This window comes from Eschrichtius robustus, chromosome X, assembly GCF_028021215.1.
Source record: "Eschrichtius robustus isolate mEscRob2 chromosome X, mEscRob2.pri, whole genome shotgun sequence".
Taxonomy (NCBI): Eukaryota; Metazoa; Chordata; class Mammalia; order Artiodactyla; family Eschrichtiidae; genus Eschrichtius; species Eschrichtius robustus.
The window spans coordinates 42,145,503-42,173,054 of NC_090845.1; the positions used below are offsets into that span (position 1 = coordinate 42,145,503).

Below are 27,552 nucleotides of genomic sequence, written 5' to 3' on the forward strand. Positions count from 1 at the left end.
TGCATTTTTTTCTCATTTTTCAACAAACGGTAACATACTTTACACACTGTTCTCTGTCTTGTTTCTGTTTAGTAATATATGTTACAGATCGTTCTAAGTCAGTAAAAGAGAACATTCTCATTCTCTTTTACAACTGCACAGTATTCCATTGTATGGAAGTATCATAATGCATGTAATCTGTCCCTTACGGATGGACTTTTGGCTGTTACCAGAATTTTGCTATTACAAATAATACTGCAATAAATAAACTGCTGTAGTTAAGTTTATGTACATAAATTATTTTATTCATGTTCAAATATATCCACAGAGTATTATTAGAAATGGAATTAGTGGGTCTGTGTTCAGGAAAACCTTGTTTTCCACCTGTGTGTCTCCTTGACTGCTCACACAACTACCACATACATTCACACAGAACACTTCACTTCTGACACTTCTGGTCACCAAATACGTGGAGTTTTTTACCCCATCAAGCAATTCTCTGTGGCGCCAGCTGGTAGCCTATAATTTAACTCAATTCTGACACTATCTACCTGGAGAGCGCATCAGATCTGAGAGGTTAAGGGCTCAGTCTCCAAAGACTGCCCTCCGCCCAACTTCAGATGCCAGTTACAACTAGTAGGTCCCCAGGTTACCCACAGCCACAACCCCCTCCTCAGGCTCCATTAATTTGCTTGAACATCTCACAGAACTTAGGGAAATGCTTGCTTTAGGTTTACCAGTTTATTAAAGGACATGATAAAGGATACAGATCAACAGCCAGATGAAGAGATACCTAGGGTGAGGTCTGGGAGGGTCCCAAGTGCAGGAGCTTCTGCCTCTGTGGAGTTGGGGTGCATCACCTTCCTTGTATGTGGATGTGTTCACCCACTTGGAAGCTCCTGGAACCCCATGCTTCTGGGATTTTATGGAAGCTTCCTCACGTAGGCAGGATGGATCATTAACTCCATTTCCAGCCCCCATCCCCCCTCTGGAGGATGGGGTGGAGGCTGAAAATCCTAAGCTTCTAACCATGGCTTGGTCTTTCTAGCGACCAGCTCCATCCAGGAGCCATCCAGGCCCACCTCGTGAGAATAAAGGATGATTCTAGTGCTCTTATCACGTAAGAAATGACAAGATTTTTTAGGAGCTCTGTGCCAGGAACGGGGAGGGAGGGGCCAGAGACCAATATATATTTTTTCTATTATCTCACAGGTTCTAATTTCACAGTTTGAAAATTTGATAAACATTGCCAGATTAATTCCTATGGATGTTATTAACACCTACCAGCAATGTATCGAAGTGCCTGCTTCCTCACAGAATCAGCAGCATGGGGTATTATCACACTTTTGTATCTTTGGCCATTCTGACTAGTGAAAAATGGTATCTCGGTTTACTTGTAAATTTGCATGTCTCTTATTACAACTAAGTTCTTTTAAGAGCCATTTGTATTTTTCTTTCTATGAACTGGCTACTCATACCAATTTTTTATTACATTGTTAGTCTTTTTTTCTTATTGATTTGTAAGAACTCTATTAGAGAAATAAGGCCTTGTTTGTAATAAGAATTTCAAATATTATCTCCAATTTTTCATTTGTCTTTTGACTTTGCTTAGAATGGATTTGCCAGGCAGAGATAATTTTTATTTAGTCAAATTTATTTATTTATTTATTTATTTATGCTATTATTTTTATGACTCTTGGGTTCTGCGTCACTCCCAGAAAGGCTTTCCATACTTTAAGATTATATTAAAAAGTCTATCATGGCTCTCCAAGTACTTTCATGGTTTCAATTTAAACATTTAAATATTTGATCCATGTGCATTATATTCTGGTGCAAAGTGTGAGATATGGGTCCAACATTACTTTTTTTTTAGATTGCTACCACCATTCTTATCTATTTATATAATTTATAATATAAGCAAATATATGTTATATTCATATATAGTTTGTATATAATCCATAGTATATTATATACATTTTTAATAGTATTCCTTATATTCACATTTATATTTGGTCTGCTTTGATATGCCCAATAAAATAATAAAGAGGTATGTTAGTCTTATATTGCTATTGTCTGTATGTCAATTTCTCCCTATATTTCTGGGATGGTTTATTTTACGTGTTAACTTGGCTAGGCTATGGTTCACATTTGTTTGGTTAAACCCTAGTCTAGATGTTGCTGTGAAGGTATCTGTGGATGGGATTAACATTCACAGTCAGTTGACTTTAACTAAAGCAGATTATCTCCATTCTGTGGGTGGGCGGCATCCAGTCAGTTGAAGGCCTTAAGAGCAAAGACTGAGGTTTCCCAAAGAAGAAGCAATTTTGTCACAAGACTGCAATATAGGAACTCTGCCTGAGTTTTCAGGCTGCTAGCCTGCCCTGCAGATCTTAGAGTCAAGCCTGCAACAACTCTTATCTGAGTTTCTAGCCTGTTGGCCCTCCCCTACAAATCTATAGACCTTGGACTTGCCAGTCCCCACAATGACATGAGCCAATTCCTTCAAATAAATCTCTCTCTATTAGCTTTGTTTGTATGGAGAACCCTGACTAATACAATTTCTAATAGCTTTCCTTTATATATTTTGATAATATGATAGTCTGGCATTGAACGTCAAGACAATGAGAATTCTATTTGTACCCTTTTACTAATATAAAACTAACTCTCTTTGCCTGATTAATGCTTTTTGTCTTGATTCAATAATATTGCCAAATCCTCCCCCTCCCATTTCTTTTTCTTTTTTTTGGTCTGCATTTGTCTAATATACCTTTGCCTATTTTTTACTTTGTAACATACAATTGTCATTTTTTAAATAGTATGTCTCCTGTAACTAGATTATACTTAAATTTCTTCTAGTCAACCAAGTCTTTTAATAGGGGATTTACATTTTGAAATTCTAAAGTCTTTGGTTTTATGCCATTTTGTTCTGTGACTTATTTATTAACATTTCTCTGCCATTTTCTTTATTTTCAGTTTTGTTTTTATCCTCTCCATTGTTTTAGAAAGTATTTTATTCTATTAGTTGAAAGCAGTTACCTGGAGGAAGGGGAAACTTGTACTTTTTACTACACCTTTCAATTTGCTGAATTGATACAGTAAATATATTAGGTGGCATGGACCTTTAAGTTTTTCAAAAGCTTTTTTAAACTTATTTTTATCTAATTGCTGGGTCCAGAGTGAAACAGCATATTTTTTTTATAATGAATTTTTAAAAATATTTATTTGGCTGCATCAGGTCTTAGTTGCCGCACGTGGGATCTTCCCGGCATGCGGGATCTTTCGTTGTGGCCAGCAGGCTCTAGTTGTGGCGCATGAGCTGCAGGGTGCGCAGGCTCAGTAGTTGCGGCACGCGGGCTTAGTTGCCCCGCGGCATGTGGGATCTTCCCCGACCAGGGATCGAACCCGCCTCTCCTGCATTGGAAGGCTGATTCTTAACCACTGGACCACCAGGGAAGTCCCCAAACAGCATCCTTTGAATCATGCTTTTGAGATACAGAACTTAGCACATTTTATCTTTACCTCCTTCCACATTCTAACCCATGAAAATGTTAACGCAGGTTTTAAGATTCACACACTTTTTTCCTATTTAAAAAAATCCAGAACTCTACTTGAGAAAAAATATTTAGATTTAGTATTATAATTAAGTATGATGCAATTATTTAGATGCATTTCTGTTTTGGCTTGACAATGCTCCCCTCCGTGACTTCCCCATTCTTGAGCTTTTTTTTTTTTAACTTCATCTCTTGGTTGGTTGAAAAATATTGTAAACAAATTTTTTCAAGAAGGTGATATATTTTATGAACCCTTAAATAGCAGAGTGTTTTTCTGACATCTTTACACCTGAAAAACAATGCAGATGAATACTACTCTAGATATGAGAAGTCAGACAGACTGATGTTTGTTTCTATCTGGGCAATCTGATCTCATTTTTTTGCCTGAACAATTATAGACACTTTAATATTGTAGCTTAGAACTTTTGCCATGATGTGTCCAATTGTGAGTCCCCTTTTATTGACTTTGCCTAGAACATAGTAGGCTCTTTCAGTCAACATACATTGTTCTTCAACAGAGGAAATTTCTGCTTTATTTTATTTTTATTATGTCTCTTCCATTTGCCTTTGTTCCTCTTTTAAGAATTCAAATTATCCACATGTTGGTTCTCCATTTTATCCATTCTTCCTCCACAGCTATCTTCTTCTCTCTTATTGATTCCATCGCTGTCTTTTTACACTCCATTCAATATCTTAGCATTAGCTTTGTTCTTGACACCAATTTCAATTTTCTGCCAGATGAATTTTCCTCTTTACTGTCTCCATTGTGTTTGATTTTGTTCCTGCTTTTTTAGAGTACTTGTTCATTTTCCTTACCCTATGTGTCTCTCTTTTCATTTCACCCTGTTGGATTTTCATATCAGTCCCACCCCTTCATTCTTTCTGCTTCTTTTTTGCAGAAGCTTTAAGGATGTTAACAGGTTTCTAAAATTTTCTCCTGGATTATCCTGGTGAAGAAGAGTTCTCATTTCATTCATTTTTTTCTAGATGCTGTGCTCTTCCTCTAGCCTTGGTTGACTATTCTCCTTACGCTCAAATAAGACAAGGTTTTCTGTGGGCTCAATATCTGTCTACAAGTGATTGAGCTGCTTAGCCTGGGACCCACCTATGGAAGTAGTGGCAGAATCTCCATCTCAAGTCTGTAGCTGGAGGGCTACACACAGTCTGACCTTACCTTTTGTATCTCTTCTTTACTAATGTGATACATAGCACAATACAGTTCCCAGCAAGGACTTCTCTCGGGGACCTTTAAGAAGCTGGCCTTTCCTTAAAGTTTTGAGCAGGACTGGCTACCTAATCTGTGGGAAATTTACACGCAAAATGAGAATGTGGGGCCCCTCGTTCAAAAATTAAGAATTTCAAGACAGTGACAACAGAGCATTAAACAAACATGAGGCCCTTCTTATCATCATGGGGCCCTGTGCAACTGTACAGGTTGTTGCACACCCATGAAGCCGGCCATGGTTATGGGGACTGCACCTTATTAAATGTAAGTCTACTCCCTTTTCCTCCCAATGCCTCTCCTATTTCCTGCCCACTTGTTTTGTCTATCTGCCTAGATAAACAGGGAATAGAGTGGTCTAGAGGATATGTGTGTTGAGGAAATGAAGCCAAGGTAATTCATGACTGGGATTTTCTTAATCCAGTCATTTAGGGCCATCTGCCTCATAATTAACATCAATTTCACCCAGATCCAAGCCTTAGGTTACCTGTCAGTTTTAGTCTTTGATATTGTGAAATCTTGTCTTTTTTTCTAGATTTGAGGGAATGTTTTGGAGAAGTTAGGCCAGGATATATTTGGGGGCAAAAGGCAATATATCATTTTGAACTGGATGTCCCCATGGAACCCGGTAGCTAGGCCAGGGGTTGGCAAACTTTTTCTATATGGGACCAGATAGTAAATATTTCAGATCTTGCAGGCCAAGAGGCAAAATTAGAGATGTTAGGTACCTATATAACAAGAGAGGAAACAAATTTCCACAAATATTTTATTGATGCTTAAAATGTAATAGTAATACTTGAGTGTAGTTTTTTTTTTTTTGGCCACATCAGGCAGCTTGCGGGATCTTAGTTCCCTGACCAGGGATCAAACCCCGGGCCCCCGGCAGAGGAAGTGTACAGTCCTAACCACTGTACTGCCAGGGAATTCCCTTGAGTGCAGTTTTTGGTAATACAGGTCTACTAATGAGAATAGGATTCTTTGTTTTTTGAATACATTTTGCTTAATTAGGGTTCAAAATTAGTATTCCTTATCATCAGATTAGTTTGCAAATGTTCATCTGTTAATGCTGATCTGTAATGGGATTTTATGTATTTCATTTTTGAAAATGTCTTTCCATATAGATAGGCACTGCCAAACACTGACATCAATCCATGTGCATATGATTTTAATTGAGCAAATTCATTGCATGGAAGGCATTTATAGAATTCTATTAGATTCTTCTCTTGATATTTGCATTTTACTATGTCATTACATTGCAGATTAATCACTTTCAATTGATGGTTAGGTAGAAACTCCTCAATTGCACAGTTAAATGAATTTTGAAATATAGAGATTTCCTTTGCACTTGCATTGATGTCTCAAAAATCCTGCTTGGAATGTAGTTTGAGCTTGGAAAATATATCTGCTGCAGATTTCTATAGGAATGGATAATATGCTTCTTATTTTAACTTTTGATAGCATGGAAGTGTATAAAGTGGCTTGACATTACTTGTAATTCAAGCAACGTTACTCATCATCAAAATGATTTTACTGAAGTATGTTTCATGTATAAGTGTTGTTTTACCTTGTAATTGGTGAAATTCATTAAGACATATTATCAAGTCTCCCACAAAAGCTAATTTCCAAAGCCATTCATAGGTTGATTATAGTGGTTGAAGGCTGTTCTTCTCATTCAATAATTCTCAGTTTTGCTCTGGAGCTGAAAAGAATCACAATCAAACAATAAGAACTGCGGTGTGATAGAACAAGTCAGGATATTCAGCTTCTACTTCTGATAAAAATTCACAGAACTGATGATGGTTCAAGCCATGAGAACGAATGAAGTTACCATTGCCACCACTGGTTCAGTAACACACGGTAAGTTCAAATATTACCATAAAGTCATCACTGACAAATAATACAATAAATAGCCATAGGGTTTAAACACCTTACATTTTCATAAGCTTTGTTGTTTGTTCAAATAAGCATTTTTCTGTTTTACACATATTTTACTACCACCGCTTGTAACACATCTTAGCAGGTTCCTCTTCATGTTGTATGGAATCAGTACTTTTTCAGCTTCTTTGAAAATATTTCCCCCTGTAGTTGTTCCATGCAGACTATTCACAGAACCTAATTCTTCAGTCATTTCAAACAAGGCCTGAACTCCTCAAATGAACAACTCAGTATTACCTGTTAACTCATAAAGAGCCAAGGAAAACCACTCAGTTAATTGTTTTGGTTTTTAATTGACTATTGATACTGCTCCCAATGTCCTCAACTCTTCAAGCAACTGTTCTAGCGGAAAGTCTAATAGTCTTAAATTTATTTTCTCTGGACACATTACTTTGGCTGTTGCAATCAAACACAATTTAATTAAACAGCTTTTCTTATTTGGCTAAGAAATGAGCCACTCAGAGAATTACTTTGGTTGCAGCCTCATATTCATTTTTTATTTTTGTGAAGAAATTCTGCTGTGACGAAATATTCTGTTTTAAATTCTCTAATTGTTCTCACTGTTGCTTTCTTGTCAGTTGGGAATATTGTGATGAGTATAGTCTGATAATGTTGACATATATTGTATTCTTTTAGTAAAACTGTGCTTATTGCGTAATAAATGCTTGGCTATCAAATTTGATAACAAAACAGTCCACACTCCACTGTGCGTTAAAAGCATGACATATGGGGCTTCCCTGGTGGCGCAGTGGTTGAGAGTCTGCCTGCCGATGCAGGGGACACGGGTTCGAGCCCTGGTCTGGGAAGATCCCACATGCCGCGGAGCAACTGGGCCCGTGAGCCACAGCTACTGAGCCTGCGCGTCTGGAGCCTGTGCTCCGCAGCAAGAGGGGCCGAGATAGTGAGAGGCCCGCGCACCGCGATGAAGAGTGGCCGCCACTTCCCGCAACTAGAGAAAGCCCTCGCACAGAAATGAAGACCCAACACAGCCAAAAATAAATAAATAAATAAATAAATAAATGAGTTCCTTTAAAAAAAAAATAGACTTTATTTTAAAAAAAAAAGCATGACATATGAAGTCCTTTTTCTCTTTTTTTGGGTTTTGACATGATAGGTACGTACTGGTAATAAAGAAAAAGTCGGGCTTCCCTGGTGGCGCAGTGGTTGAGAATCTGCCAGCCAATGCAGGGGACACGGGTTCGAGCCCTGGTCTGGGAAGATCCCACATGCCGCGGAGCAACTAGGCCCGTGAGCCACAACTACTGAGCCTGTGCGTCTGGAGCCTGTGCTCCGCAACAAGAGAGGCCGCGATAGTGAGAGGCCCGCGCACCGCGATGAAGAGTGGTCCCCGCTTACCACAACTAGAGGAAGCCCTCGCACAGAAATGAAGACCCAACACAGCCAAAAAAAAAAAAAAGTCATGGTGTTATATGTGTGGCACTTGAAACACTGCCAAGTTACTGCAGCATCACTGTGATTTGTAGGGCACTAAGCAGCAGTGTGAAGAGATGAGAGCACCACATACATTCTCTATTGCAACTATTCAACTCTGTGTTGTTTTGTGAAAGTAGCCATAGATGATACATAAATGAATGAGCATGACTGTGTACCAGTAAAACTTTATTTATGCACACCCAAATTTGAATTTCATGTAATTTTAATGTGTGATGAAATGGCTGTACAAATATAGGTGGTATGTTGGATTTGGCCTGTAGGTTAGGGTTTTCTGATCCCTGGTCTAGCAGAGGGGCTAGACCAGCCAGCTAGTCAATATTCTTTGAGCTTGGTGCCAGATGCTGAGCCCAGGTGAAAGGAAATCTGTTTAAAGTAGCAGCACTAACACCAATAGCAACCCTACTATTTCTGTGCCTAAAATCACAATAACCATTGGTATGATTCTTTAGTAAGCCTTACTGGACTCTTCATGGTTCTGCCTGATTTTCCAACTTCGACTCCCAGTTCTTTCCTTACCCTTTTGGTCACAGCCATACTCTAATTCTTGAATTTACCAGAACTCTCATACTCTTAGGCACCTGTGCTTTTGCAGATCTGTTGCTGCCTCTGCCAGGAAGACACCCACCCCTGTATCCACCCTCTAGCTCCCAACAATCCATCTTTTATTCTCTAGGAGCTTTATCTGGTACCTCTAGGTTGATAATGCTGCCTCTTCTATGAGCACCCACAGAAATTTGGGTAAAGCTTATAGCCCTCATCACTCTATTTTACAGTATAAAATTTATTTATACAACTCTCCAAGTAAGAGTTCAGGACAGGGACTGTGTCAACTTGGAAAGTTTTCAGCCATTATTTCTTTGCATACCTTTTGGGCTCTGACCTATTTCTCCTCTCCTTCTGGGACTCTGATGACACAGATGTGAGATCTTTTGTTATCTTCCCATAGATTTCTGAGGCTCTGGGTTTTTTTGTTTCTTTTTTTGGTGTTGTTGTTGTTTGTTTTTTCCAGTCTATTTTCTCTCTGTTGTTCAGATTGGGTAATTTCTATTGTTCTGTCTTGAAGATCTCTCTTTCCTTTATCCCCTCCATTCTGATGATGAGCCCATACATTGAATTTTAAATTGTGGTTATTATATTTTTCAGTTCTAAAATTTCCATTTGTTTCTTCTTTGTATCGACTATTTCTTTGCTGAAACTTCCCATTTCTCTGCTAAGACTTTCTGGTTTTTCATTTGTTTGGAATGGATTCATAATTGCCATTGAAACATTTTTATGACTGCTTTAAAATCCTTGGCAGATTATGTGAACATCTGATTCACCTTAGTGTTCACATCTGTTGATTGTCTTGTCTAATTAATGTTGGGATTATCCTGGTTCTTAGTATGAGTGATTTTTCATTGAAACCTGGACATTGTGGGTATTATACATCTAAATATTGTGTTTTAGCAGGTCTCTTCTGACGTCACTCTGTTGGGGAAGGGAAAGCACTGTGTTGTTACTGCCAGGTAGGAGTGGAAGTCCAAGTTCCCCACTCAACCTTGATTGACACTGGTGGAGGGGGAGTGTCTCCTTGTTACCACTGGGTGTGAATGAAAGTTTTGGCTCCCCACTAGGCCTCCCTTGATACCACCGTGTCTGGAGGTGTAGGAGTGCCTCATTACTGTTCCCCACATTGCTTCCACTGACACCACGGGAGTGGTGGCTTTGTTACCACTGGGCAGTTGTAAAAGTTCTGACCCTCCAGTAGGCCTCCTCTGACACCACCTAGGCAAGGAAGGAGTGATGCCTCATTACTGCTGGGTGGGGGCAGAAGTCCAGGCTCCCCAGTGTGGTGGTGGGGGGTAGGATTTGGGATGCCTCACTACAGCTTGGTAAGGGTAGTCTAGGCTCCTGGTGGGTGCGGCTTCTTCCAGAAGAAGTCCCAAAACTATTCTGACAACTGAAGTTTTTGAAACAGGTGAAAGTCTGTCTGTACTTGGCTCCTTATCTCCCCTCAACTCTAACCCTATATTTATTTTTGTCATCAATGTGTTTGGACATGAGTTGGATAATCTTTATGACACCGGTAAGTGCAGGAAGAGCTGAATTTATTTTTGATCCTGATTTAAAGGATAAGTATAGTTCTATTTATAAGACTAGATAAATCATGACTCTGTTATGTGACTTTTTATTGTATGCATAGGTTACGTGGCACTAACGATATAAATGAACTACATATTCCTAAATAGTTCAGATTAACTATTTAGTTGTTTAAAAGGAGTTAAAGTTATTTTCCTATAATTGAGTGGGCTTCTCCTCTGATATTAATTGATGGTACTTACATAAGTATTAACACAATGTTGCTACAAATGATGCACTAACTAGTCCATAATTTGACTCAGCATAACACGAATTTTATATATTTTTAAAACATTGATTTATCTATGCATTATTAGTCAAATCAACTTGGTAAATTAAAATTATTCTCCCCAGCTCCTAGTGTATTAAGTTATAATTATGAAACAAGAAGCAGTACTAAGAGATATAAGGTTTAATTTTAGAATAAAGAAGGAGAGATGTAGCAATGTTGGGGTTATATGCACAAACAAAAAGTGTATTAGGACTGCCTATGTGTTGGGCTTATAGGGAGGCTGGGGAGGGATAAGGAGGAAGTGATTTGTAAACTGACGATCAACACATTTAGAACCCAGAATGTGGAAAGCTAGAAAGAATTTTAGAAATTCGAACCTATTTTTTTTTTTTTTTTTGAGGTCTTTGAATGCATATTATGTGTCTGGCACTTTACCTACCTTACAGCATTTAATCTTCAAAATAATGTTGTAAAGTGTTAAAAAGCTTTATCTTCCCTTTTTCACAGATGAGGGAACTGAAGCTCAAATTAGACTAACTTGTTGAAGGTCACCCAGCTATCAAGTGGCAGAGTTAGGATTTGAACCTAGATCTGCATGATTCCACAGTTCATGCTCCTTTGGCTCAACTGCTCTGCCTTCTATATGGGTTTTCAGATTCACTTTTCATAGAAATAATTGTTATAAAATCATCTATCCCACTTCCCCATTTCTCTCTCCAGTGAAGGACCTAAACCTTAGAGGCTACATACCTATTGTACATACATTTATATGATATAAACTATGCAAGACCTAAAAAATTACACAGTGATATAAGGACTATGTTACTGTCTAAAAATTATCTCATGCTTCATGATGGACTGTAATTGGACTAGACACAGAGTTCTGGCTTAGAGGATAAGTAACTTTCCCAAGGACACACAGCCTGTGCAGAGTAATAATTTGCATCCAGGTCTGCCTGACTTCGACCCCACACATTGCATCCACTCCATGCAATTCTGCTGCTATTACCTAGTAATGATTATGTAGTGAGAAAGGTTTTGAGGGGTTGGAGGTGGGCAGCCTTATAATTCTTGGAAACGTCCTGAGTCAAGAACCACCAGCTTGGACTTCCCTGGTGGTGCAGTGGTTGGGAGTCCGCCTGCCAATGCGGGGGACGCGGGTTCGGGCCCTGGTCCGGGAGGATCCCACATGCTGCTGAGAGACTGGGCCCGTGGGCCACAACTGCTGAGTCTGCGCTCTAGAGAGGCTGCAAGCCACAACTACTGAGTCCGCGGGCCACAACTACTGAAGCCCACGTGCCTGGAGCCTGTGCTCCACAACAAGAGAAGCCACTGCAGTGAGAGGTCCGCGCACCGCAGTGAAGAGTGGCCCCCGCTCGCCGCAGCTGGAGAGAGCCCACACGCAGCAGCGAGGACCCAACACAGCCAAAAAACAAACAAATAAATAAATAAATTTATTAAAAAAAAAAAAAAAAAAGAACCACCAGCTCCAGGAAGATTGCCAAATACTGGCGGAATTTCTATCTCTGCTTGTGCAAGTCTAAGTGTGTGTGTTTGTGTGTGTGTGTATGGTGGTTTGTGGGGGGAGATAGCGGTGTCAAAATCTCCCGGGCTTTGAAGGTCATCTGTTGTGAGAAAGTTTACAATGCATGTGCTAATTTAGCTGCAGAAAATATTCAGCCCTGTATACTCACCCATTCAAGTAAAATGGAAGGAATACCATAAAGAGTGGAAGAGGTGTTTCAGAGAAAGTAATTAAACCTGAAATACAATCCATATAAAACTAGTTTGTTAGTCTAGTTACTAGTCTCAGGGGAACAATTTAAAACTGCGTGCAAAATCAGTTGGGATTTCCATAGCTTCTCACTGAATACTGCTAGGATTACTGAGTCAGCACTGAATTGTCTTCCTTATAGTTTAACATCCAAGTTGAATATACCTTGTTTATTGGTTACATTATTGAAAATATAGAGTCCATGTCTATAAAGGAAACCTTGTCTTCGTATGTCCATTAATTTTTTTCCTATCCCTGACGACTGGAGGTGTGCCCTGTAACAGATCTGTTATATGAGACATATCTTATTAAATTTGTCTTTTGAAAAGAGTAATAGACCGAAGGCATGTTTTCTTTTTCTCCCAATTATTCTATGGATTGAAAGGCAGACCAGTGACTTTTATTTGCATCTGTGACGCGGTCAGAACAAGAACGTGTTACTGTTGCGTAAGACATGTTGTGGGAGGTAGAAAAGGGTTTTCTGGGCTGCAAGCTTCACTATCTTAATTATGCCTTCTCTCAGGCCTGTCTACAAGCAGCCCGAACTCTTCCATGAAGGCCCCACTGAGATCAGAGCAGTAGAAACCAACATTCTGGAGATCTCGCTTAACAATTTTTCGTCATTGCTTTTTCTTACAACACTATAATGAACTACTGATAAAACACAGGTGGCATGAAACTTTGGACCCAAAGTGCCGCCAACAGACCTTTGGCGGTGGGGAGCTATGGTCAGCGAGCCAGACCCCCGTGTGTGACTCTTCATTCCCTCCGGCCGGGGGTCAGGGGACCTTTCCCCCTTCACTTGCGGCGCGAGCGAGGGGATCGGGGCCGGGAGCGCACAACTGGCCTAGGGCGGCGCCTGAGCCGCGGAGCAGGGGGCCAGCAGCCGCTGCCCGAGCGCGCTCCTCGCGGAGGCCATTACTTCCAGCGGTGCCAAAAGTGTGCGCCTTCTTCGGAGGGCGGAGGTCAGGGGCCGTGCACCGCCTCCCGGCGACGCGACCCTTATCAGGCCCTCCGGGGCCCGGGACCCCCAAAGCGCAGGATGCCGGAGCCGCGGTCTGGGCCCACCACCGAGCTCCCGGGCAGGCGAAGGCCGTCTATGGCGTCCTCGCTCATTGCTCGCGCCCGCCGCGGGCGGTGCCGGACCTCGCCCTTCCCCACCGCTCCCCTCCCCCTCCCGAGCCCGCCGCGGCTCCCGAGGTGACACGGCCCGGACCCTCCATTCTCTGCCCCAGTGTATTTAACTGGCACAACCTAATCGGCTGCTCCCTCTCGAGGACAAACCCTTCCCTCGGACGGACGGGCCCAGCAACCAACCACCGGCCAGAATTGGCGTGCGTCCCGCTCCCTGTCGGTGGGGGCCTCGGTGGGCGGGGCTCGGGCAGCTAGCAAGTTGAGTGGAGCCACGGCTGACGTGAGTCAACAAAGGTCACGTGAAGCGAGCGGGCCACGCTGATTGGCGGCGCCGGCCGGGCGGGGAGGGGGGGGGTCACGGCGGCGGCGTGGGGTTCGCTGTGTGACACAATTACAACAACTTTGTGCTGGTGCCGGGGAAGTTTGTGTCTCCAACGAATCCCCCCCGCGTCCCTCAACCCCGCACGCTCCGGCCGTTCCCGCCATCTCCGCCCGTGGCTGCCCCTCGCCCGCTCCCGCGATGTGACCCTACAAGCCGAGCCGCTGCCGCTGCCGACCCGGGGGCTCCGCAGCCCCTGCCGCCGCCGCCTTCACCGCCGCCGCGTTGGGATTTTTCGTCGCTGCCGCCTGCGGCGGAGGAGGAGGCGACGATAAAGTTGGTGTGCCGGTCCCGCGCGGAGATTGGGGGCGTCGTTGTGGGCCCCGGCCCGGGGGGAGGTGTCGGCGTCGGAGTTGTGAATTCGCTGCGTTTCCATGAAATCCTGCGGAGTGTCGCTCGCTACCGCCGCCGCCGCCGCCGCCGCCGCCGCTTTCGGTGATGAGGAAAAGAAAATGGCGGCGGGAAAAGCGAGCGGCGAGAGCGAGGAGGCGTCCCCGAGCCTGACAGCCGAGGAGAGGGAGGCGCTCGGCGGACTGGACAGGTACGGGCCGCCGTCACCCGCCCGGTCGGCTCCGGACGGGTTGGCGCCGCTCTCCGGGGAGGCCGGAGCGCGGCTCGCCTCTGGCGGCGGCGGGGCGAGCACCTTGGCTTGGCGCTCCCGGTGCCGTAGCCGCCGCCGGGGCCTCGGGCTCGGGCAGGGATGGGTCGGTGGTGCTGTTGGACCTTTAACGAGCCGCGTGTGTCTCTCTCCACAGCCGCTTCTTCGGTTTCGTGAGGTTTCATGAAGATGGCGCCAGGACGAAGGCCCTGCTGGGCAAGGTAAGGCAGCTGCGGGCCGGAGCGCGGACACGGTCTCCCCGGCCGGCGCCCCGCTCGCCCCGAACCCCGCGGCCCCGCGGCCCGGCCAGCGCTCATTGTGGCCGCGAACGAGGGCCGAGGGGCTTCCGGAAAACTATTTCCTGCTTCTGCTCCCCCCCCCCCCCCCGCCCCCCACACACACCCCCGGATCCCTCTCTCGCTCCCTTGCGAAATCGCCCTCTCCTCTTGTAGCTGGAGGAACAGAGACGGCAGCGCTTTGGGGCCGAGCTCAACTGGGTCGACAAAACTGCCTGTTATTTTACGGCTTTGGGAGGGGCGACCGATGATCGCTCCGAGGTGCCTGCTTAGGGTCAAAAGGGCTTGTAAATGTGTGCAGGTTTCCCCGCATTGCCGAGTTAACTTGCCTCCCGTGGTTTTTATTCTTTTCTTCCAGGCAGACTGTTCGGGAAGTCTGTTAACCCAACGTTTGGGGCTTTCTTGTGTCCCCGCTCCCAGAAGGGGGAAGTTGCACGTAGTTTAGGGCGGTGAAGAGTTTGCATGGGTCTGTTGACATGCATCTCGAAGGGTATGGTGTTTTACCTGAAGTTAGGTGACTTGTTTACTTTTTGGGTCTTTCGGCCATAGAAATCCTGTAGTTACTTGTGAATGTGTTTTCTTCTTGGAGCCTCGTTTCCTGCCTATCTGGCAGGGGAGGCCAGGGGGGAATTCGGGGTGCAGTTTCTGTTTATTTGTGTGGAAAGTTGTTGGCACTGTCATTTAGTTAAGTAATGGCTGCTCCTGTCGGCCCAAGATGGCGGGACAGGGTGGGAGGAGAAAGTGAAGGGGGGGGTTTGGGGGAGGGAGGAGAGGTAAACATGGAAATAAATAGTAGCGATGAATAGGTCTCTCCTTCGGAGTGTGTAGCTCGGTGGTGTTTAATAAAAATTATCCAAGATTATTTGCATCTAGAATTCTTGTACCTTTCTCAAGCTTGGAAGCGGCATTCATAAGCCTGGTAAATGCTTATCAACCTGTAGCACATTTAGTTACCCATCCGTAAGCTATTGAACAAAGGCACTGGAGTCTCGATCTGTCTGCATCAGTTTGTGTCTTTTGACCAAAATCTGATCGAAATGATATTTGTATGCTTGCTTCTTAATTGGGACCGTGAAACTTGGAGTGTGCTGGGATAGGTGTTGCATCCATTAGACATTTGCTTTTCTAGCTGAAATCAGTGGCTTTGCATTTGACACCTAGCTTTATTGTTGCAATTGAGAAGGAAGTTTGAAATGACTAAAGCCTTGCATTTTATTCTTAAGTTGATTAAAAAAAAAAATTTAGTTGTCCCTAATATTTGTCTGTAGTTTGGTTTAGGAGAGTCACTAATTCCTTTTATCTGTAATTACACTTATGTTTTTGTTTCAGAATAACTTAAGTGTAAGGGGTTTCGAATACAAATAATGACCAGAAAGCTAAACTGAAATAATCCTTTTCAGTAAGCCCAGTCCCTTTGACCCATAGAGAAAAGTTGAATTAAACTTTGACTATGTAAGTATTAATTGGCTTCATTAAAATTATTGCTGGAAAAATGAATAGCGACTAGCTCTGAAATGATTTAAGCATAAATGACCTAAGCCTTGAAATTTTTTTTCAACCTGAGTATTTAAAATATTTTATTTAAAAATACCCCACTGCTGTCCAAGTTGTCATTCCAAAAGATTAAGCAAAATATTTAAATTTAAGGAGCATTATTTTATTTTGGAGTGATTATTGCCGATCTAATAGGAGGTTGGTAAAATTGTTTGCAAAGATAATGCATTTGGAAAAGTTTGGCCAAGGCTACGGCTTTTGGTTATGGTAATGGAATCTGATGTTTTATGTGGATAATGTGTAAAATGCTACTTGATTTCATGTCTCAGAATGCTTGTATTTAGATGGATTCACAGTGGATTGTGCTTAACATTGTATTTCAGATTGTAATATTGAACCCTGCAGTTATTATGCACTATTGAGTTTAAATTGTAAAAGAACTGAACATATTCAGGTGTATTTTTGTGCAAGTGCATTACTTTCTTGATGTTTGAATACAGCAACATCTTATAAATGAGAAACTTGCAAAGCTTCATTATGTTTTGTGGAAGAATGAAGGCTTCATAAAATACTGGGTAATTTGATTAGTAAGTGTTTTGTGGAACTAAAGAAAAAAGGTTCTTCTTTACTTCAGACCCCATGCTTGTGAGGTCCTACCTATTTAGGTCAAGGCTTCTTAGCCTTAACATTAAAATAAAACATTCTAGAGAATGTGCTTGCAACTGCATGCAATTCATGGTTGCGTCCTTGTGAGCTCGAACATACCAGTGAAATGTGTAATGTAAAGCTTGATATTATATAACCTCGCACCATGTGTTTGAATTGGATTCTGAATAGAATGAAGGAGCTGGAGTCCTGCTATAGGAAGTATTGAATTATTTAGTGTCATCCATCTTTTGCACAGCCCTGGTAAACAGTATGTTTTTTGTGGAATGTTGAGCTGTGTTAGTTTCAGAATTCTTATTGTCTGAAAGTCTTAAAAATAAGAGTTGGCTTTTCTTTGTTGGGGTAGGTTCCGGCTACTTACCTAAGAGCAGATACTGGAATTAAATAACTCCCAGGATTCTCTTTTTAGCGATGATTTTTCTCATTACCACCCCTCCACCCCGACCCCCCAACAAATTTAGTCTGCACCTTGTATAACTTTTTTTTTTTTGACAGAAATTTAGCTATTACTACTTGCTTTCAAAAATTCTTATTCCTATATATTATTGGATCTTCTTTCAAGTTTTTAAATTTAAATTAGTAGGTTTTTAAAAAGGTTAACTCTTGACTTAAAAGATTTGGAAAGTTTAAAACGTTTAATAATAACTATCTCTTACTTGCCCGTAAACTCGTTATGTACCTTTTCTAGGTGAGGATACTTTGTCTAAACTGCTGATTTCTCTTAGTCTCTGAATGCATTTGTGAGATTAATTTATATTGGAGTCGTTGAAAGAATTTTTGTTTGAATGATTGCCGTTTGATATACAGTGCTTGGGGTTTTGGATGAAAAAGAAATTAGTAATACAGTATATTATTTTGCAGTAATACCTTTAAAATATTTTTAAAAGATTGTAAACAGCAAGTGGTTGCTTAATCAGAGTTCTTGAAATATAGCTGATCTTGATTACTTTTCTCTTTAAACTAATGCTGACCATCTTTTGGTAACATAATTCAAGATTCTTATTTTTTTAATTATAGTGGAGTTACTGAAAAGTAATTAAGAAGTGAAACATTTCAACAGAAATTAACTATGGTGACACTTGTACATTTTTGAAAATCTTTTGGATTAATCTTGTTTTCAGTTAAAGAGGATTTGAGTTAAAAAATAATATATAGTAATATATAGCATGAATATAGTAATACTATATGTATTTATAGTAGTTATATAATGCTAAAGGGTTGGGGAATCTTTTGTCAGGGAACTATTGCTAAAATACATAGTTGTTCACTTTGAAGTATCTATATCGTTTTTAAGTTTGTATTAAATACTCTTATTGGGATTTTTTTTCTTTTGTAATTCTTTTAATCAATAGAAAGATTATGTAGAATACTTAGAAGTAGTTATGGATTGTCTACCATTTTAAAATGTGTGTGTCTAAAAAAATAAAATGTATGTGCTTTTTTTCCTAGGAGATAATTAGTATGAAAATAGTTGGAATTTAAAATTTTGGGGGCAGTGGAAGTAGTTTAAGGTCCATTAAAGCATGTATTTTCCTAAATTTGGTTCGCTTGCATGTAGACGGTAAGGGAAAATTATTAGGTTAGTTGTAGAGGTGGCTTTTTAATACTATAATATTTGGATGTTGATGTTTAAAATTATGCTGTATTATGTGTGTGTTTTGTTTGCTGGCACTTAAAGGAATATATTCATTTTCAGTGCTAAAGGAGATTAGTGTTTGGGTTACAAAAGTAACCACAGAATAATGTCATACTTTTTTGTTTGAAAATTAGGTCTTTAATATGATGCATCTTAAAAAGTATTTTCTAGTTTGGAAAGTTGTCTTGTAAACAATTATAGTCATTATTATTTACCCGGACAAAGTCTCATGCGGTTACTATACATTTCCTAAGATTTTGATACATTCCTGGTAATAAAGCTATAGTTAAGAGATTATAGAAAATGCTTGCTTATCTGGCCACACATTAGAATTGCAGGAACATATAAACATGCGCTTTTTAAGTTCTGACCCCCCCCCCCCCCCGCCCCGCCCCAATAGCTCTTTTCTGTAGACTCGGTTACAAATTGAAATGACTAGGGAATGTTTGGCTGCCACTTCTATATATTTCAGGTTGTTAAGAAAAACTGCGTGAGAGATGAGTTTCTGTGATGTAGATGGTAAAGTGGAATGGTGGGCCATGCACTTTGAACCAAGGTGAAGGTTCAGTGCTTTGCTAGCTACAGAGTAAAAATATCTTTTTCTGACTTGATTATGTAACATTTAGTTTTTATTTATGTAATACCAGTATTATTTTGCAGATTTGAAAAGGTTTTTTTGGTTAAGTTTATTTTACTTTGAAACTCATTTTGATGCTTTGAGCTCTTTGAAATTGATGTTAGTGACTGTGCATTATTAATATCTTTTAAATGTATCCAGAGAACTAATTTATGTTACAAAAACACCACTAGATTGTCTAAGAATTGAAATGGTGGTTAGGTTATTTAAGACCCACATGTATTTGTGGACTAGTTAATTAATGGAGTTTATTTAATGAATATATAACTGACAGTCTTACGTACTCATACTGAAGCTTCGCATATAATTGTATCAGTTTTCTATACTGGTTTGTAATTTGTCGATAGTAAATTAGAGCAACAAATATTTGAGTACACTGAATGCAAGTCTTCTATGCAGGGAATATGAAGATAACATAGATATCCCTTGTCTGCATTGAAAACTTACAGTTCCCTAAAAGGGTGAGATATAAGTATAAGGATGACTATCACAAAAGCATCAGTGGCAGAAGAAAAGTATGAAGTATCCTGAAAGCTTATGATAAAGGTCAATTTAACAATTTTCAAGTTAGAATGGCTCTTTCTTTTTTTGCCACCCATAAAAACATTGATTAGCAAACATGCACAAAAGCAGTCACAGGAACCTGTTGGTGAAGCTTGACAACGGAAGTCTCAGCTCTTTGTCCTTGTAGGTAGTCTATCAAGGACCTTGCTGGAAAGGTGCTTTGGAGGCACATGTAGCAATATGTTAGCAGCAGTAGGCATTAGCCCCAGGATCACCTGATCAGTGGTGGAACACAGGGCTGAATGGGACTCTCAGAGTATGTGTGCATTCTGGAGAGTATTGGGATCCTGGATTTGCTGATTCTTAGACCCTGTTCATGCAGAGGTGGAGACGCCTTTACAGTATTTCTAGCCAAGCCACATTAACTTGGACATCGTTCATTTCACTGATGAAAACTTACTTCTGACATTCCTTATGCTACCTAACACATTCTTCTGACTGAAGTAAAGGCAGGAGAACCATTGCCTTTGTAGAGTGCTGTCATGGCTCCCGTCTTCCTCATGTCTCCCATTTTTAGATTTAACTATTCTGGACTGTGTATTCCTGATTTGGGAATTTCAGAAGTTAACTAACAGCCCCTGGATTTTAGATTACTGGAATTAACTTCAAAAGTTAACTGATAGTTGCTAGGTTAAAATTAATGAAAGCACATGAGACTCACTGTATCCTGATGTGTATTTCATTTAATTTTTTTCTTAAAACATTTAATGAGAATTTATATTATGTAACATTCTGTGTCAGACATTTAAAACTCAATTATTTCATTCAGGTTTTGTAATATGAGTTAAATGGGGGGGGGATTCACATTTGTGAGATAATTGCACAGTGGCTTCTGGGCTAGCTTAATTTACAGATAGCCTTTTCCATTTATCTAGGCACATGTTTCAACAAATTATGCACTTTGAACACCAGACCCCAGAAGAGAAAGAAAGACCCAGCTCTTAGCTCCTCATGCTGGGGACTCTTGTGATCTGCACCTTCTTTCCCTAGATGGGTAGTGCTGGAGATGGGCAGGACATTGATGGCTCCTGCAAAAACACTATTTGCTTTCTTGGATCCCCATTTTCAGTTAGTTTACTCTTGGGGCAGTTGTAAATTGAGTTTCAAAGTTCTATCCTAGGTTGGGCCTCAGTAGAATGTCTCTTGTTAATAGGGTGGGGCTTATTTCTTGATTGTGTTTCTTGGAGATGGTGTTTCTTGACTTCTTTATCAGCAAGCAATCTTTTAATTTTGTTTAGGAACACATGATTTAAAATCAGATTTTAGCTTTTAGCATATGTTCAAAGGATCATCTGCTGTGTGTTCTGTCCCTCTCTGATCTCATTTTGTAGTAATATTTACCTTTGTTATGAGTTCCTAACTTGAGATCCTTGAATTGAGTGTTCATGGGTCAGTTTAGGAAATTCTCTGACAAAGTTTTGGAAGGATACTCAAGAAGTATTTGAATAATGATCATCTTGGAGTACAAAGTGGCTCTAGGGTGAGGAGGAGGGGAGATTTTATTATTTTTTATTTTTTAAATTTTGATTTATTTAATTTATTTATTTAGGCTGCTTTGGGTCTTCCTTGCTGCACGCGCGGGCTTTCTCTAGTTGTGATGAGCGGGGGCTGCTCTTCGTTGTGGTGCACTGGCTTCTCATTGCGATGGTTTCTCTTGTTGCGGAGCACGGGCTCTAGGCATGCGGGCATCAGTAGTTGTGGCACGCAGGCCCAGTAGTTGTGGCTCGCGGGCTCAGCAGTTGTGGCGTACGGGCCCAGTTGCTCTGCGGCACGTGAGATCTTCCCGGACTAGGGCTCAAACCCGTGTCCCCTGCATTGGCAGGCGGATTCTTAACCACTGCGCCACCAGGGAAGCCCCAGGAGGGGAGATTTTAAACAGATTTCTGTACCACTGTGGGCTTTTTTTGTTGTTGTTATTTTAACCATAGACATGCATTACCTTAAAAATAATAAAATAAGCACACTGATAGTGAGTATGCCAGAATTGTATTTTGGTTGATTAAAGATGGATTTTATACTACGGCACGTAGTTAGAGATACCTGTGAATACCTTGTTGTCAAGTTGGGATACTTCTCGTCTTGATGGTCCTTCAGTGGGGATAGGGGTAAATGAAGTAGAAGTGTGTACCCTATTTGGTCCTATTTCTTTCTTTTTTTCTTTTTGCTGCCCTCACCCTGGTCTTATTTCTTTGCATTTTATTTACATGACTTTGTTATAGTTGCTGTACTCATTCTTCATTTTGGTCTTTAGCATCTGTTTCATTGATGACTTTATTTTTGGGCCTGAGTTGGCCCCGGCTTACATTTGGGACCTAATTAAAAACTGTAACCTGGAAGGGTGGGAGTAATCTCTTATTTAGATAGTTTTAGGTTTCTCAGCCAAGTTATGGCCGTTTGCCACTTTCTTCTATAAGGTTTTATTTTCTCTTACTATTTCTTCCTTTTATTATATTTTTTCTGTACTTCTCTTCGTTGCTGAGACTGACATCATTCTGTTGTGAATGTGTTCTTGTATTCTTTTTGTGGTTTTGTCTGTGGTAGTATTTTGTCTGTGTTAGAGTAAATAAAAGATGCTACTGCTAAGTTTATTCTCAGGAAGAAGGTTGGGCTTTGTTAAGAGTATTGCATGAGGTCATCTAATTTATTTTAATTTAGAACAGTGGAAGAAACCTTTTTAGATAAAGGATTGTTTTTAGACTAGATCTATTACATTATGTTCGTTAGATCTTTCTCTTTTTAAAAAAACAGTGTATTAGGGAAAATTTCCAACATTTTCAAAAGCAGAGAAAATCAACCAACCAACCCTCACCAGTCATTACCCAGCTTCAACAATTTTCAACTCGTAACCAGTCTTGTTTCATCTGTATTTTGCCCCTCACTGCCATTATTGTGAAGGAAATCTCATATGAGTCACATCATTTAATCCATAGATATTTCAGTTTGTCTCTGAAACATAGCCACAGTGCCTTTATTACACATAAAATAAGTTCTTAATATCAAATATCCATGGGCCTTGATTTTTTTTTTTTGCCATTTGGAAGCTAAGAATTAGTTGCTTGGGAAATGAGTAGAAAGCAGATATTTAGCTGAATATGTGTGAGTTTGTATTTTAATATTGTGGTAGAATTCTGTAATAGAATATTACATAATACGTGACAGAAGAGAGACTTTTTCCTAAGAACTTTATGAATCTTAGTTGCTTGAGTCTGTTTGGATAGTTTATATATTTAGGGAAAATTTATTTATTTTATTTAAAAAAAATTTATTTTATTTATTTATTTTTGGCTGCGTTGGGTCTTCGTTGCTGTGCACGGGCTTTCTCTAGTTGTGGAGAGCGGGGGCTACTCTTCATTGTGGTGCGTGGGCTTCTCATTGCGGTGGCTTCTCTTGTTGCGGAGCACGGGCTCTAGAGTGCAGGCTCAGTAGTTGTGGCTCACGGGCTCAGTAGTTGTGGCTCGTGGGCTCTAGAGCGCAGGCTCAGTAGTTGTGGCGCATGGGCTTAGTTGCTCCACAGCATGTGGGATCTTCCCGGACCAGGGCTCTAACGTGCCCCCTGCATTGGCAGGCGGATTCTTAACCACTGCGCCACCAGGGAAGCCCGGAAAATTTGTTTTTAAGATACAATAGTTAAATGTTTTAGGTTTTTGAATTTCAAGTGTCAGAATGAGAAGTAGAAAAGCTTTTACTTTGCTTGATTGATTTGTGAGACGTTTGCTGAACTGCTGTGAGTGAGGGACTGTGCCAAGTCCTGGGGCAACAAGTAATACTTGGCCTCTGCCCCTGCAGTCTGTGGAGAGAGATAGACAGACGGAGTGACCATATGATGTAGTAAGTACCGTAATCAAGGTATATGCAAAGTGCTATGAGCTCTCAAATGATGGAGCAATTAAAACATTTAAAACTTTTGATTATGGGTAATTTAAGCTATCCACACAAATTCCCAACATTTTGGAGCAGTTAGTTTAGACTGGAGAAGTGGGTAAGAGAAACTGCACAAAAATGTAATGACATTTTGGCCGTGGTTATCAAACACGAATAGAAAGAAGTTGAACAAGAGGAAAAAGAAGGTAGAGTTGGAGGTATTGAAGTTAAATGGTGTTTGAGGAATTGTGAATAATTTAGTGTGGACAGAGAGAGGGTAGGGTGTCTTACTGGCATTGGGAGGAGGTAATTGAGCATGTGAAGGCCCCCATCACTGTAGGCCATAGGAGGTTTTGGGGAGTCATTGAACTCAACTCTCTAATCAGGGGAAGTGACATGACCAGAAGTAGATTTTCTGGGAATAGTATTGGCTACAGTGAGGGATAAAGTGGAGGAGAAAGGAACCTAGTTGTGAAGTACTGATGGATAGATAGCACTGCATGGATTTTAGAGTAGAATTCTGCTTCTGCCACTTACTAGATATATGATCTTTGGGCAAATTATTTCATCTTTCAGAGGCTCAGTTTTCTCATCTGTAAAATGGAAGTGGTGATAGATTTCTGGCAGGCTATTGCATTTTGTGTTAGGAAAAGAAGATATGTAAAGTGCCTGGCATTGGGCCTGGTGTGGAAGGTGCTCAGTACAAGATATATGTTATCATCTTGGAGAATAATTTTTAAAGTGAGGCTGTAGTTGAGGAATGAGGGGGGAGATAGAGGCAGGTTTGAGATCTCTTGAAAACACCCTTCCCTGACTTTCCTAACATCTGACTACTTTGGCTTTCTTTCTGCATCTCTGACCACATCTCAGTCTCCTTTGCAAGGAGATTCTGTTCTAGATCTTTTTTACTCCGTCTGCTCCCAAGTTGCATGTATACTTGACTGCCACTTGATTACTTTACCTGGGTATCTTGAAGGCATCTTAAACTGAACATATGCAAGCTGAATTTATGATTGTCTTTGATGTTCCTTGCCTTAGTAAATAACGCTTACCACTACCCTTGCCAGAAACCTTAGAGTCATTTTTAACTCCTCTTTTTCTTAACTTATCACATCCTAACAGTCACCCTATCTTGACGTTTCTACATCTTAAATTTCAAATCTGTTTGTTTTTCTCCATCCTCACTGCCACCATTCTAATTGCAGCCATGATCCTATCTTTCTTTTGAAATACCTTCATGCAGCTTTTTTGAATAGGTATACTTGTGCAGAGTACAAAATTGAAAAGTTACGTAAAGGATGTTGCAGTAAAAAGAAAATCTCTCTTCCACACCATCTTCTAGTTATTTAGTTCCTATTCTCAGGCAGCCATTGATAAAAGATTTGTTGGGTAACTTCATATTTCAGCACCTGTATATTCTGTTGTATTTTTTTCCCCACACAAATGAGGTACCGTATACAAGTTGTTAAAATGCTTTGTTAATTTTGCTGCTTGCCATATGAAAATATTACTTGTTTTTATATCGAATTGTCTTGGGTTTGAGAGTTCTTTCATTCAAGTAGTGAGATGTTGGTGAGGCGATCGGTTTGGGTGATGAAGTTATTTTGATTTTGAGGTTCTGTTACTTTTCTTTTATATAGGGTATGAAAGGTAGAAATTCTTCAACATGCAAAAGTTTTAATTGAAAGTATGTTCACATGTGTTTTACTAAGATAACAAGTTGCTTAATTTTATATGCCGTGAACTGTCAGTTGGAATAAGTGGCAAAATTTGCCTTCACATTTTGGTTTTATTGGTGTGACTGATTATCAGTCTCCATGAATACTAATTTAATTTACTTCCCTGAATGTTTAAAGAGGTAGCCATAGTTTATACTACTTTAATATCTTATATTTGCAGGAGTCATTCACCTTCTTGACTTATTCTTAGTTTTTATTATATAAAAGGAAACATAGGTAAACTTGTATTCTTGATTAGTCATAAACAGTACAGGGCCTAGTGTGTTACTAACTTATAGCAGAATATCTTTATTTCCATTATAGATTGACTGGCGGTGGAGTTAGAACAATGGTACGTTAGTTTTTTGAGGTTATTAACCATTTGAGGGTCAGTGTAGCTGTATACATTTTGTATATGATTTTGGGGAGTGTTTGGTTCCCTTTGAAGCCCAGCTGTGGACTCCAGTATTTTCAGTTAGTTTAATTTACTTTATTCTTGGGTAGAGGTGTTAACAGTAGGAGTGTGTTGAGAAGAAAGAAAAGCTTTAGTACCACTGGATTGGTTAGGTTTAGATGGTATGGATTTTACCACACAGTTTTGTGGTGTTCTATGACCACTTCACATATTCTCTCCAGTTCTCCTCTATTGATTATAAGGGTGCTGGGGGAAGAGAATGTGGACTGATCCCTAGAGAACTTATTGCTCTAACTGGAAAAATGGGTGTAAGCACATACTACCTTAACATAGTTAATAGGCTTTAGAATTGTTCCTCAGCCTGGGTGCTTAAAATACTGGCTTGATTGGGAGGCTGTGTGATATACTGGGAAGAACAGTGGATCAGGAAACTGAAGACTGGTGTTTGAGTCTGCTGCCTACTTTGTGAAGTTGCTTAATTCTTATAGTCCCCAGTTTCACCGTCTGTTAAGATGAACGGCTAGGGATTAAGAATTTCCAAAGTGACTATCTAGCATCAGAATTCTAGGTGGTGGTTCATTTGAATTTTTAGGATTGACTCAATTCTTAAAGATTTTGACCCAGAAGGAGGGCACAGTTCTGGATTGTAATTTTCTTTGATTTCAGCCTCAAGGCTTCAAGACCAGAAACGAATGAATGCAGGCACATAATGGAACTGAGAGTTGTATGTTTTTGTTAGTCTCACATGATAAATTATTCAGTTAGTCTTTGATTTGAAAGTTGGCCTTATTTATTAATGGTTAGTGTTTTGACTTCTTTATACAGATTATTTATTTCTTATAGTTGGGGTAGTTATTTCTTAGGTCAGATCTGATGTTTCTAATTCTAGAAGATGGGTATAATCACTGTGTATTTACCTGTTTCCTAGGAACTCATGACAGGGCTAAATGAATTCTCAGATGTGAATTGATAAGAAATGTCATATTAGATACATACTATTAGGTACTGGGCATTTGTGTGTTACAAGGATGAGTAAGGCCCCTCAGTTTCCCTAAAAGTAGCAAGAATTGGCATTGAGGCATTTTCTGATCTATTGAATGTAAACTTTTATTGTTGAATTTTGCTCTGTGTGTGTATGTATGTGTATGAGTATATTATGATTATATTTTTATTGTAAGCCTGTCAGTTAAAAAGATAGACTTGGAGTTTGTAAGTTAGATTCAGGGTATAGCTCTTAAGGAGAAACATTTTTTGTAATGCTTTTTCAAAGTATTTATCTATTAATGGATAGATAAATGAAGTGGGTCTTCTGTCATTGAAGATGTTCAAGTTTGCTGATTGACACTACTTGGCCAGGATGTTGTAGACAGCATTCAGATATCAAAGGATAAAATTTACTGTTAAGTTATCTGTAAAGATTATCCAACCCTTTAATAGTCATGATTCTGTGAAAAGAGGTAGCTGGGTCCTGAAAATCTGGAGGAAAAGATGGGGCCCTTACTAATCTGATGTATGTTTTTTGGCTCTTGCTTTGTTTTGTTGGACTTCGTTGTCCTTAACAGAAGTGGACAAACACGTGACAGATTGGCTATCATGAATACATTTCTGTAAATGGAAATTTTTTTCTACTGGCTTTTTAAAAATTGACTTTATTTTAAAATAATTGTAGATTCACCTTGCAGTTGTAAGTAATAACAGATCTAGTACAATATCACGACCAGGATATTGACATTGATAGAGTCAAGGTACAGACCTGTTCCTCACCACAAGTATCCATCATGTTGTCCTTCATAGCCATATTCACCCCGCCCCAGTTCCTAACCCCTGGCAAGCACTGATCTGTTCTCCGTTTCTATAGTTTTGTCATTTGAAGAATGTTATATAAATA

The 27,552-nt window shown here is 40.3% G+C and overlaps 1 protein-coding gene across 6 annotated transcripts in view; it reads left to right on the plus strand.

Moving 5' to 3' along the window:
* Nucleotides 1-13,753: 13,753 nt before the first annotated feature.
* Nucleotides 13,754-27,552, plus strand: part of KDM6A (lysine demethylase 6A) — a 206,981-nt gene continuing 193,182 nt past the window's right edge. For 5 of the 6 annotated variants that reach the window (XM_068534176.1, XM_068534177.1, XM_068534181.1 and 2 more), the window contains exons 1-2: nucleotides 13,754-14,320; nucleotides 14,535-14,598. In XM_068534176.1, coding sequence (XP_068390277.1) covers nucleotides 14,154-14,320; nucleotides 14,535-14,598 — 231 coding nt within the window. In that variant the 5' untranslated portion in view covers nucleotides 13,754-14,153. The remainder of the gene's footprint in view (nucleotides 14,321-14,534; nucleotides 14,599-27,552) is intronic. The other variant, XM_068534179.1, reaches the window with a different exon arrangement.